This window comes from Setaria viridis, chromosome 2 (genome assembly GCF_005286985.2).
Source record: "Setaria viridis chromosome 2, Setaria_viridis_v4.0, whole genome shotgun sequence".
NCBI classification, from domain to species: Eukaryota; Viridiplantae; Streptophyta; class Magnoliopsida; order Poales; family Poaceae; genus Setaria; species Setaria viridis.
In genome coordinates this window covers 1,060,392-1,073,734 of record NC_048264.2, presented here as the reverse complement: position 1 = coordinate 1,073,734, position 13,343 = coordinate 1,060,392, and the positions used below count along the sequence as shown (strand labels likewise).

Sequence of the window (13,343 nt, the reverse complement as noted above, 5' to 3'; positions counted from 1 at the left end):
CAAAAAATTGATAGCTCATCAGTTACTACCGGAAATTGTGGCTTTGCGGTGTGCCAAGTTCTTTGCCGAGTGTATTCCATCGTGCACTCAGTAAAGAAGCTATTTACCAAGTGCTAAAATAAAAAGACTCGGTAAAAAATGTGACACATGATAAACAGATTAAAAAACACTCGGCAAATATTTACACTCGGAAAAAACGCGCATAAACACTCGGCAACTTTTTGCACTCGGCAAAAGAGGAAAAAACACTCGGCAAAGGGAGGCACTCGGCAAAGAACGTGCCACGTGTAAATCCGTTAATATGTTTGCCGAGTGTCCGTTAGTGGAAACACTTGGCAAAAACTTACACTCGGCAAAAATGTGCATAAACACTCGGCAAATTTTAACACTCGACAAAAGAGAAAAAAACACTCGACAAAGAACGTGCCACGTGTCCATCCGTTAATATGGTTGCTGAGTGTAAATCTGAAAAAAAAACACTCGGCAAAGAATGTGCCACGTGTCCATCCATTAATATGTTTGCCGAGTGTAAATCTGTGGCACTCGGCAAATAATTTCAAACTTTTTCTCTTCTGATCTTTAAACTTTTTCTCTTCTGATCTTTAAACTTTTTCTCTTCTGATCTTTAAACTTTTTCTACTCTCAACATACAACATGTGATATTCCAGGTTAAAATTTGGTATATTTCTAGATCTGTTTGCTATATTTAATTAATTAATTGCATTTCTAGGAATTTTTTGGTATAAGTCAAATTTGAAATGCAAGTGATTGAAATAATAGAATAAAATGAGTAGAAAAATGATATTCTTGTTATTGAGTCCAGTGTTAGACCTTACTCGGAAAATGAAAATAAATTTCGAACATCTTGTTCAGGAAACACGACCACGAACGTGTAGTCGATTGGTTTTAAATTCTAGAAAAGCAAACAAAGTCTGTAACTAATGAGATTTCTCATGATATGATGATATCATACATGGAGGCTGTGGTAAAAAATTAAGAAAGTTTCGCATAATTTATCACATACGATGTTTATAAACCGAAGCATCTTAGAAGAAGAATCGTAGCGTTGAGAAGGAATCGGTAAGATTTGGAGTCAAAGTGACAGCCGAATTGAGGTTCGACTTCAAAACTTTTTGAATAGGCAATAGGGAACCTAGATTGTTTCATGTGAAATTTTGGTAATTTTTTTGATCCGTTTAATAATTTTAATTTATTAAGTGCAATTATAGAATTTTAATTGATATAAATTAAATTTGAGTTGTAACTCTATAAAATAATGGAATAAAATTCGTAGAAAAATCATATATATATATATATATTGTTGAGTCAATTTGATAAGGTATTTTCAAAGTACATCGAAAAAAACAAAAACACGTTATGAAAAATAAGGAAATGAAAAAAATAATTAATATATTTGCCGAGTGCAAAGCTATTTGCCGAGTGTCTAGGGTTTGGGGCATTCGGCAAAGATGGGTTTGCTGAGTGCCGTTGACGGGTCTATATACCCGGGGTCCCCAACGGGACCACTTCCCATAAGACTTAGCCCAACAAAGGGCATGCCGACTGCGGATATCTGGGCCGGTCTGGCTGCACACAGTTGGGCCGGGCCACGGCTTGGCCGCCGACCAGCTCCCCCGACCTGGAGGATCGATCGATGGCCGACCAGACGAAGCCCGCCAAGGGTGGGACCACAGTCCGACCCCGACAGGGGTCTCCCGACCAACTCTCCTTGACCGGATGCTCCTGACCTACGTCCCCGACTAGGTTCCCATCGTGCCACCAACGTTGACCCCCGACCAGGGCCGACCTCCTAGTGTGGGCCCTGGGAGCAGGTAGGACGGATAACGATGCAACACTCGGGTCAGCCGGCCGTACATGGAACTGTACCACGCCACACGCTGCGCACGTCGCATAGTGGCGCCGTAAACCTACCTACTACAGCATGATGACCTGACGCTATGGCGTGATGGCCTGACGTAGCAACATGATGAGCTGACAAGGAGAACAGGGGCCGATGACGGAGGCCATAACATATCCACTAGCATAGGATTCGACAAGACTAGGCAGCACCCGTATACCCCCTCTCTCTTTTTTTCTCTCCTTCTGACTTGTAAGGGCCACCCCCTTGTGCTATAAAAGGGTGCAACCCCCCTCCATACACGAGAGATATACCTACAAGGGACCTTTTTCACACACACACACACAACACAGATGGTTCTCATACCGCACACACTGCTCCAACACTTAGCGCACGCTTGGGCTCCTGCCACTCTCTTTCACCGAGAAGAGAACAAGGTCAGGACTCAGGTGCCCCATCTTGTTTTCCTCCCATTTGTACCCCTACCTCAAACTATGAGCACTTGGGCTCAGGAATAAAGTCGACGATCGACCCCCAATTGGACGTAGGGTACGTTGCCTGAACCAGTATAAATACTGTGTCATTGCGTGCTAGGCCATATCTGATATAACGCATGGCAAAACTACCAATATTTACTTGTCGGCCAGATTCCACATCGACAGTTGGCGCCATCCGTAGGGAAGATGTCATTGCATTCTTATTTGTAGGTCATCGTATGGCCTATCTCGCCGCCATCGCTGGTGTAGCGGGCTCCAGCGATATGGTTCGCTTCAGCTCGCTGGAGCTCCCCGCTCCCGCCCTCGACACCATCCGTAGGGAAGATGTCATTGCATTCTTATTTGTAGGTCATCGTATGGCCTATCTCGCCGCCATCGCTGGTGTAGCGGGCTCCAGCGATATGGTTCGCTTCGGCTTGCTGGAGCTCCCCGCTCCCGCCCTCGACAGGATGTGGGTTCCACCGGTGTTTACACCACTCCAGACCTTCTACTTCGGAAGCCTGGACTTCATCGCTGACCAGCTCAGCGTACTTCGCCTTCGCAAGGAGGCGAACCCCCTGGCATCCCCTGGAAAGGTGTCTCGCATCGTTGCTGGCGGGCCACTCAACAACCTCGATGTGGAAGCCACCGTGCTCCGCATCAAGTTCGTGCTGGGTGCCAACCCCACGGCCAACGATGTGAATACCATGGTGTATTCACTCGTCAATACTTTCAGCCAGCTTTCTAGGCGACCTTTGCTATCCCTGCCACGCCCGCCGCAAGGATTCCTTCCTTTCAACCTATGGTCCCCAATGGACATGTACGCGCAGAGCCTCCAGAGGGTCGTGATGCCACCTCTTCCCCTGTACGAGTATGTGGGGATGATGGACTATGCCCCCTACTCGTTTCTCGAGCACCTGTGTGACAAGACGCTTGAGAGCGATGGCTCCACCAATGGTGACGTGATGGCGGTCAATCATCCTCTATCTCCGGAGTGCGCCATGGCAGACGCACCAGAACCAGTCCCTGAGGTGGCGGAGCCCTCCGAGGCTCACACCCCACCGAACCACCGCGTAGAAGCGCAGACATGGGCTCTGGCGCATGGCGACATGCCGCGACGACGCCTGCCAGCCGCGTAGCTGCCGCTGCCACCGGCACGTCCGGCGCACCACTCTGAGCCTCACGCACACAACCCATGAAGCGAGGCCCAAGGTCACGCCTGTCAGGTCCAGCGCAACATCATGACCGGAGGGGACGATCCCCCGCAGTTCGCTCAAGCCGGACAGAACATCGCCGCTGCCGTGATGCTTCTACGCAGCCTCCCTGAGCCAGCTGACCCTAAGGAGCAGGCCATCCACCGAAACCTTCGGGCGCTGGTGGAAACCGCTGCTGTACAACAGGCGAAGAGCTCCGCTTGCGCCAATGGCACGCGGTCTCTTGCCCCACGGGAGCGATGGGGGCGTAGCAGCCGAATCATTCGGTTTAGTCTCCCCCACAGCCATGTCGTGTTGTGCATAGCACCGCGGCAGCACCTCAGCCTGCTTCTGCAACAGCACCAACGTCACAATGCCGGCCTGTGTAGGAACGAGTTGGGCCAAACTACAACGCGCGTAGCATCATTCACACACGATGCCTGGCACAGCACGAAGCAGACGTCGACCACATGGCGGTGAAATCGGTTGACGCGGAGAGCGACCCCTCCGATGAGGAGTGCGAAGATGCGCATCCCAGGCACGCCCACTGTCAGAACAACCGAAACAACGCCAGAAGCCCTAGCTCGGACAGACCGGGACCACAGGCCTTTCGACGGAACATCCAGAAGGCGCCTTTCCCACAGTGTTTCCGGCCACCTAACATCGTCAAGTACACCGGGGAGACGAACCCCATCGTGTGGCTTGAAGACTACCGGCTCGCCTGTCGAGCCGGTGGCACCAATGATGACCTCTTCATCATCCAGTACCTCCTCATCTGCCTCCAAACCAGGAGTTGGTATGCCAAGAAATGCGAATGTATTTTTTGTTCCATTACTTTCATGTTGACTAAGGTCTTGGCCATGGAAAGCATTACCTCCAAGCCAGCCAAGTTAGGAGAAGAGAGGTCAATGACAGTCATGAAACCTTGCAAAGGGGTCAGCTGAAATCATGCGCTTGCTCAGACCACATATGTTCATGGTACTTACGCCGACCAGAAGAAGACACAAAATCAAACTGTGCACCCATTGAAGCTCTATTTTCGATCTGGAGCAGTGCATGCTGTCTTTCAATCCAAGCTTCATTGCCATCTATATCATATAATTCAAGCACCATTGATTGGCACTGTTCGCTTTAGAAACTGAAGGAACATAAAAATGGTGACAACCTAGAATTGGAACAAGCACGATGCAATAATAGTGAAAAAAAGAATGGAGCATTCTATTACAGAGTATGTTTAGTCACCTTGCTGTACGGCCCACACGCCATCTTGATGTACAGGCTCTCCAAGCAGGGAAAGCATCTCATGAAGTCAATGACCACATCCAAACTAAGATTGATATGTGTTAAAGCTAAAACCTTCACACTAGGCACTGGCATCATCGAATTAACAACACGTGATCCCTGTGTTAAGCATGAAATGAAACTCTTAAGGGCAAAGTGAAGTGCATCCCCTCATGAATGTTAAAGTGAAAGGATGCGGAGGAACCTGAAAAATTATGGGGCCAAACTCCAGTCTGTGCTTATCTTCCCAAGGGAGTTGCCCCAAAACATACAATTTTGGCGCCCAGATTACTGAGATGACCATATCGGAGTGTACCGGCCCTGGTAGCGATTTGTTTAGACGGCGGGGGGGTTCTTAGGGGGGCGTAGTATACCTGCCCTTGTCCCAACAGAAGTAATCTTTCTAGACAGGGGGCGTCCTGGATGATGAGTTGTTGCACCTTGACCGCTCTTTCCCAACGATATTGCACTCTGATCGCAATGCTTCTGACGGTGCGGGACATGATTCGGATGCGAGAGCAGCCGCTGATGCCAGTTAGCATCAAGCTCTGCAAGACAGGGCAGGCAGCGAGTAGGAAATGCGGAGAGCTCTCCGAGATGGTGACATCCAAAAGGCTCAACTGCTTGAGAACGGGAAGGTGGAGCGCGCTGGCGTCGTCCCCGTCCGGGAAAACGCAGCCGCCGAAGCTGGCGACCCGAAGGGTGGACGCGAAGCGGCGAGGCGGACGCGGTTGCTTAAAGCCGAGGTAGAACTCGAGCTCCTGGAGGCTGTTCAGGCCGGGGGACCGGAGCCAGGCGTCCAGGGTCGCCTCCAGGGTCGCGGAGCAGTCCTTGACGGCCCGCCGAGGGATGGAGAAGCGGCGGCCGGGGCCCGGGTGCGAGGAGAGGATGCGGGAGATCTCGACGGCGCGGATGCCCTGGAGGATCGAGCGGCCGTGGAAGTCGAGGTTGAGAGGAGCGGAGCGCCAGATGGGGCGCCAGCGGGAGGAGAGGATCTGCGTGCGGGCGCCATCCTCGGTGGGGAGGAGGGAGACGATTTCGCCGAGGACGCCGTCGGGGAGGACGCTGATGCGGTCGAGGCGGTCCTCCTCTTCCTCTCCTTCCAGCCTCCTCCTCCTGGCCCTGGTATCCATCGCCATGGCGGCGGCGGCGGCGCGGCGACCGGCGGGGATTGGGGAATCGGAAAGGAGACTCGAGCTGGGCTGGGCTGTGTGGGCTGCGACTCCCAACGAGTGGCCAGCCCAATAGTCAAACACTAGTCGACTGGGAGAGCAATGGTTTTTTCAACTTCACCCCTCCGCCAATACCATTTTCACAAATAAATCCTGCAGATAACAAAACGTTATAATACTTCAAGCCCACACTTTTTTTCCTTTGAACGTAAGACTGGCATGAGATTGCCAGATTTGGGATTAGAATTTATGATCAATTCATTGGTTTTGGGTTATCTTCTGACGGATTTAGTGACTGACAGTCCATCAGGAGATTATCCAAGTGGTAGATTTGTAGATGAGGGATCATGAGACCAAGAACTCGAACGATAACACAGGAGCGTAAGGTTTAGACAGGTTCGGGCCTTCGGAGAGTAATACCCTACGTCACATGTTCTGGTGGATTGTATTGCTGGTATGGTATGCGGAGAGTTGAGATGCCCTCGGGAGGTGTCCCTAGCCACCTTATATAGGCTGACGACCCAGGGTTACAATCGGATAGGATCTATTCCTAGTCGGTTGTTACATGGAAAGCAATTTGAGTCGGTTTACAAACGAGTATCTCATGATATCCGAGCAAAATCCTCCGAACTTGTGCTCCACGTATCTTTATGCCTTGACCTGCACGGTGTGGTTGGGCGGGCCTGCCTGTCAGGACCGTCCAGTATCCTGATTGGTGGGACCCATAGGTACCCTTATCCCTCATCTTCTATAAAATCAATTCATTTCTAAATCTAAGTTAAAAGCTTTTGAGTCTCAGTTATCACGGACAATATCACCTGAAAACTTGAGTCTCAATTGGAAGTTCTGAAAGTCACTTTAAAGATTTTGAATATTGTTTGAAAAATCTGAAAATCCGTTTGAATATGGAGGATATGAATGTTCTTAGACGTTATTGGAAACTTGGAGCAAGCAAAGATGTGGGCATCCAAGCAGTGGCGGCATTGCCTGGAGAGCTTGAAGACTTCAGAGTTTGTAACTACGGATTTCTCTCTTTTTTTCAACCGGTACAAATTATGCGTAGCTGTGTTGGTTCAAAAAGGGATGATCCACTAGCTTAGTTCATAGGTTATTTGATTTCCAACATACCTCCTTAGTTCATAAGGCTGAGTATAAAAAGTGGAAAAAGCAAAACAAATGGATATGTCATTCAAACAGAAATGGTTTCCAATCTTTACGACGCAAACATTGGGATCTCACACACCATTTTCACCTTGTGAAAATGAAAGCTTATACTGTGAAATTAAATGTAATTAATTAAGAAACAAAGCATAAAGGACAACTAGATTAATGTATTACTAAGGAAATTTTTTAGGATGCACTAGCATGCATTTCCATTACATCGCCAATAAAGAGCCCTAAAAGGATCGAGCAGTAATTGAAGTGACAACAGGGTGCATACAGCACCTTAGTGAAGTCCTTGTACATGTAAAATTTAAAGCATATTTCTGACTGAGAGCAGCTTCGGAAAAGCTGATAGCACTCCTTGACGCCCAGTTGAATAGCCACTTCATGACTGGGCGCCTTAGTCTTCGGGTGCGTACAACGCCTTAATTTGTAAAATTTAAAACATGTTTCTGACTGAGAGCAGCTCCGGAAGAGCTGGTAGCACTCCTTGCATTGACCATGCTTTCAATGACACAATCAACAGATGTTATTGTCATCCTTTTAAGCACTTTTGGCTAGTTGAATAGCCGCTTCACGAAAGAAATTTCATGTTCAGATCCCCTCAATTCACAGATTCGTACTTCTTCGAGGTGATTCAGCAAGAGCTCCTCAGTTTTCCAGTTTAGTGGCTGATCACAAATGCAACCTGATGAGCATGCAGTTCCTGCCTGAAACAAGGAACATATCTTAGTAATAAAATTAACTGACATTGCTTGATCACATTAAAAGAGGAAATAAACTTTAAAATTATCATATTGCCTACATGTTTTGACATAATGAATTGCCGAATCATGTTTGTTCTGTGGTACACACACAACGTTAGGGAACTCGCCGGTAGCGCTCCCGCCACCGTCATTGTGCTTGTCCTCCACCAACGAGTTACTGGCGGTTGGGGCCTGTTGGAATTGGAGTGACAGCATTTCACGTTAGGGAAAGCTATAAGTGCATACGAGTGTGTTTGGAGGTGATATCATACCTTGGTGTCTTCTTGAAGATCTATGCTCAGACCGGCTGAGCTTTCTCTTATGATGTTACGATTTGAGATTCATGTCCAGACATACTAAGAATTCTTCTTCAGCCAATATTAGGATTTGGAGGTTGGGAGATCTAGATTTCAAGTTGGTGGGGGCAAGCTTTGAGGAATAGTCATGGGCGCTGGTCGGATTGGTAGGTCTTTCGAGGGGCACTGATGCCTGTCTTGTGATTGAACTGGATTAGTGCCCTCATCATGGAACCATTTTTGGTGTTCTTCACTTGGGCAATGGCAGGAAGTATTCATTTGCCATCTGGTACATACTTTTCTGCAGTATTTTTGCATATGCGCAATGGGGAAATTTAATTTACCATTTCCTGCTATGCACATAAGGATTAACTCGATGATAGGCTTCGAATCAGTGGCGGAGGGAGCGAGGGGCGGAGGGGGCCTGGCACGCCCAACATCTGGTGCCCCCATAATACCTCCTCCATTAGCTAGATAATCTCTATAGTTAGTCAGTGCTATGCTTGTTTATTCTCCCTTTGCATTCAACTCAACGACATTTATTTTATGTAGGATTATTCTTCCTTTTATCTTCTCATTTCATATCCTTTGTCTTTATTATTAGCGTGATTCTTTTTTATCCTAGAATTAGATTGACTGGTGGAGGTTAGACGCCAAGGTATAATTAAATTTTGTTCCCATATTCTGATTTTTGGCCTTCTTTTGTATTTAGAATAAACATTTTTGGTTATTATCTACGCTCGCATATATATTTCATCACCTGTCGGCTTAAATACCCCCCACCTCTTCACCGCGCAACAACCACCACCTCTTCACCCAGCGGCGTTCCATTCTTTGCGTCGGCTACATCAATGCTTTTCCCCTGCCGCCTCTGCCCTCCTTCCCTCTGGTGATTTATCTTCCACGTGCTACTCATCACAACTTTCTTCTCCTCCACTGCTTCGAGCTACTCCTTCGCCGTTACCAATGTCTACGCCCCCTCCGATCATCGGGACACCCCAGCCTTCCTGCACGACGATCTCCACGAACTCGCCACCCATGTACATGGGAACTGGACGCTTCCCGGTGATTTCAATCTCACGAGAGGGCGAGAGGAAAACAGCAACGGCACCGAACACACCTCGCTCTGCACCGCCTTCAACGACACCATAGATCTTCTCGGTCTGATCGACCTTCCCCTTCTAGACCGTCTTTTCGCTAGCTTGCTCGTTTGGACCGTGTCTTCTTCAATGTTCAGATGCGCAGCACCTTCCCCAACTCCACACTCGGCTCCCTACCGAAACCCACATCTGACCATACCCCCATCCAGCTCCCCATATGTCCACCTCCATACCCAAGCGGAACATGTATCGCTTTGAAAACGCCTGGTTGAAAAACCCCGACTTCCTCCCTTCAGGCCTTGCAAATTGGGCTCCTGACTCGCGGCGGCGACCCTTGCGCACTCGCTGAAGGCAGTCAGGTATGCGTCCAAGGTTTGGTCTCGGCGTAAGCGATCCCCACCCTCTCTCTCTTCTAACTGCAAATTTGCCATTTACTTACTGGACATGCTCGAGGAATACCGATGCCTCTCCGATCCGCAGGACAACAGGTTCTACGCCGGGCTTGCCAAGACCGCCTTGCGCTCTTCCTGCGCGAACGGGCGGCTTACTGGAAACAACGGGGGAAACACCGAGCTATGCGCGAAGGGGACGCGAACACCAAATTCTTCCATGCGCAAGCCACACAACGCATGTGCAGAAACAACATCCGATCGCTGTTGGTCGACGGGGAGCTGCTGTGTTCTCATCAGGAGAAGACGGCTGCGCTGACAGGGCACCTGCGCACCCTGCTCGGTGTGCGCACGGCAAACCAGTGCGCTGTGAACTTGGCAGTGCTGTCTTCGGGCATGGATCGCGTCGATGGCTCCGTTCTGACGGCCCCGTTCACTGAGCAGGAAGCCAGAGCCGCCATCCGTTCCATGAACAAGTCCAGCTCACCAGGACCTGACGGATTTGGCCCATCCTTCTACGCGGCGGCGTGGCAAACCGTCGCGCCAGCGATCATGGGCTTGGCTCGGGCGTTCCAGCACGGATCTGAGCGCATTAACAGGGCCTACGTTGTCATGATCCCCAAAGCATGCAGCAGCAGAAACTCCGTGCGACTATCGACCAATTTGCCTGCAGAATTGCTCCTTGAAAATTGTCTCCAAAATGCTCACCACTCGGCTGCAAGAACAAATACCGAAGCTGGTTGATCAAGATAAAACAGGTTTCATCCGGGGGCGCTTGATATCTGAAAACTTCATTTATGCAACCGAGCTGGTTCAATGTTGCCATCAGCGAAAGCTACCGACAATAGTGCTGAAACTAGACTTTGCAAAAGCGTTTGATTCAGTCAATTGGCACAGTCTCAGTGCCGTCATGGAAGCGAGAGGTTTCCCCCCAACCTGGAATTGCTGTATTACTTCGCTGCTTGAGAGCTCCAAACTGGCTATTCTGGTTAATGGCGTAGCCGGCCCCTGGTTCCACTGTGAGCGAGGGCTGCGACAGGGAGATCCTCTATCCCCCTATCTCTTTCTCCTGGTTGCTGATGTGTTACAACAAATGATCAAGCAGGATCGACGGATCAGGCACCCCGCAGCTGCTACTCTACCGTGCCCGGTACTCCAGTACGCAGACGACACCCTTCTCCTTCTACATGCAGATCAAACTGGGGTTTCTACTCTGAAACATGCGCTAGATCAGTTCTCGGAATTCACCGGCCTGCACATCAACTTCCACAAAAGTACCATGGTGCCTATGCATGTGAATCAAGCAACAGCAAATGCCCCTACAACAGATCATGGGGTGTCAGCTTGGCTCCTTCCCTCAGGTGTACTTAGGCTTGCCACTGTCCCATGAGAAGCTCAACCTCTCTGCATTTAGCCCCCTTATTGCAAGGACTGATCGTCTGCTTAGTGGGTGGCGAGCCAGTCTACTGAATCCTATGGGGCGAGCGGTTTTGATCACTAGCGTCATGGATAGTCAGCTCACCTATGCAATGTCAGTACTCCTCTTCCCACCTGGTGTGCGGGATGCATTGGATCGGCGACGAAGAAGTTTTCTCTGGTCGGGTACCGATGAAGTAAATGGCGCTCAGTGCTTAATTGCTTGGGAACGCGCTTGTCAACCCAAGGAGCAGGGAGGGCTGGGCATCAAAGGTTTGAGCACCAAAAACACAGGTGGAGCTAGTGTCGCTGACGGGAGATGTCACTGGAACGCACTGGACAGCGCTATCCAGTCTGCTACCTCTATACCGCACCCTCACCAGTTCAGAGGTACACAACGGAATGGCCACTCACTTCTGGCAAGATCAGTGGCTGTCAGTTGGTCGACTAGCTGATCTATATCCACATCTTTACACCCACGCCACTACACAAGACGTGTCTGTCGCTCGGATTATCAGTGATGGAGTGAGCCGGCACTTAGTCCTGGAAAAGGCCCCTTGATGAAATGAATCAGGTGGGGCACTCCCCCCCGTTGACCCTCAAAAAAAAAATCCTGGCTCCGCCCCTTCTTCAGATATATTCTTACACTTAATTTTATGTTTTCAGGGCAACATGATCTGTCGGCTTTGCCTATGGTATAGGAACCATAGCGGCTTCCTCAAGCGTTATAGTTCCAATGGTTTCTCACTCCATAAACAATATTATCGGATGTTTACTTTGGCGCTTTACCAAGAACTCACAAAATAAGAATATATAACATCCCTGTAAGATCTTTCATTAGGTTTAGGCTTTTTAGTCCTTACTAGTTACTAGTTCTGTTGTAAGTATTAGTGTCCACTATTGCTTCATTAATGTATTTTCAGTAGGTGTACATTATAGTAATTTACTAATTTTTCAACTTCTCGTTTTCGTATGACCATATGGAAAATGAAGTTAAAGACGACTACTTCCTATGGAAAATGAAATGTGGATTCATGGTCCACAGAATATAAGTTGCAATGAGCTTGAAACTATTTTTACCTAATGGTTACAGCCATGGTAGCTCTGAGATTGTCAAATTCAGAGCTGTTGCTTCCAGATAACAAACAGAAATAACTAGCAAAGAAATTTTCTTTTCCAGTGCTATTCCATATACCAGATAATTCTTTACTTCATTGTTAATTAGAAGATGAGAAAGTGCCATGAAATCAAGCGCTGCTTCATCGTTGTGGGGAACAAATAAATGAAAACATGTATATTGTTCATGCCGCGTTCTTCATGGAGTTCAAATTATCCACAGCACCTTTCACAAACTGGTGGCGATCTTTGAATGTTGCAGTAGCAGCAGGCCATACTGCAGTTGTTGTTGCAACCTGACAATGTTACCCAGAGCTGTAAATTATGCTTATACCATAATAACATTTTAAATCAGTCTTAAGGCTGTGACAAAGCAATCTATACAGGGCACTATTGGCTACAAATGCCAAAAGATCATCAATAGCTGAAAAATATTCTGAAAGAAAAATAGTTAAAAAGCTTTATGAGCAGCAGAAGGCATCCTAAAAGCATCAAGAGGATGTGTGCATGTGTAGAGCCTGAGAAAAAGAAAGTGGCAGGAATTTGGAGTTATCATCAGCAGCAGGTTACCGTGTACGATGATGCTGCGTCGAGATTTTCGGACATTATTTGAGCTTGTAATTGGTGAAGGTGGTGCTAGTGAAACAACCACCAGGGTTAGCAGAAGGATAGAGATGATGGCTACCATCATGGTGTTGATAGTCATCTTCAGCTTGGCAGCTGGTGAATATCATCATCCGGTTTGAGATGATGGCTCTATATTGCACCTGACAGAAGCTGAGTTTGTTGGATGTTCTTTTCAGCAGGTCAGGGTTAGGAGGGACAGAGGAAGGGAATGCAGCCACTAATCCATGTCCTTTCTGTGAACCATTATCAACATTTGTTAAAGTTGAATATTCCAGGTCGATTGTGTTGGTAGATCAAGCAAGCCAGAGTAATTTCCAGCGGTATTTTCTTCTTAATATAATGATATGCAGCTCTCTTGCGTATTCTAAAAGAAAGTAATTTCCAGTGGATTGTCTTGCAGTGTTAACTATGACAGCAATTGTGCAGGTTGTAGGCGTGTGCCAACGGATTGGAGGTGCAAATGTTTTAATCTGCTGCTGTAACAAATATTGTGCACAGAGTTATGCAAG

General features: G+C 48.1%; 1 protein-coding gene and 1 long non-coding RNA gene across 2 annotated transcripts; both read right to left on the bottom strand.

Moving 5' to 3' along the window:
• Positions 1–4,795: 4,795 nt before the first annotated feature.
• On the bottom strand, positions 4,796–6,020 carry LOC117843380 (F-box/LRR-repeat protein At3g03360). Its single transcript, XM_034723961.2, has 2 exons — positions 5,014–6,020; positions 4,796–4,928 (listed from the first exon to the last, which is right to left on the bottom strand). Exon 1 carries the CDS (start codon positions 5,945–5,947, stop codon positions 5,048–5,050), a length of 900 nt encoding a protein of 299 aa, XP_034579852.1. The 5' UTR covers positions 5,948–6,020; the 3' UTR covers positions 4,796–4,928; positions 5,014–5,047.
• A 6,120-nt stretch (positions 6,021–12,140) lies between these two features.
• On the bottom strand, positions 12,141–13,021 carry LOC117842006 (uncharacterized). Its single transcript, XR_004637438.2, has 2 exons — positions 12,778–13,021; positions 12,141–12,503 (listed from the first exon to the last, which is right to left on the bottom strand). It is a non-coding gene; the product is annotated as an uncharacterized lncRNA (long non-coding RNA).
• Between the last annotated feature and the right edge of the window lie 322 nt (positions 13,022–13,343).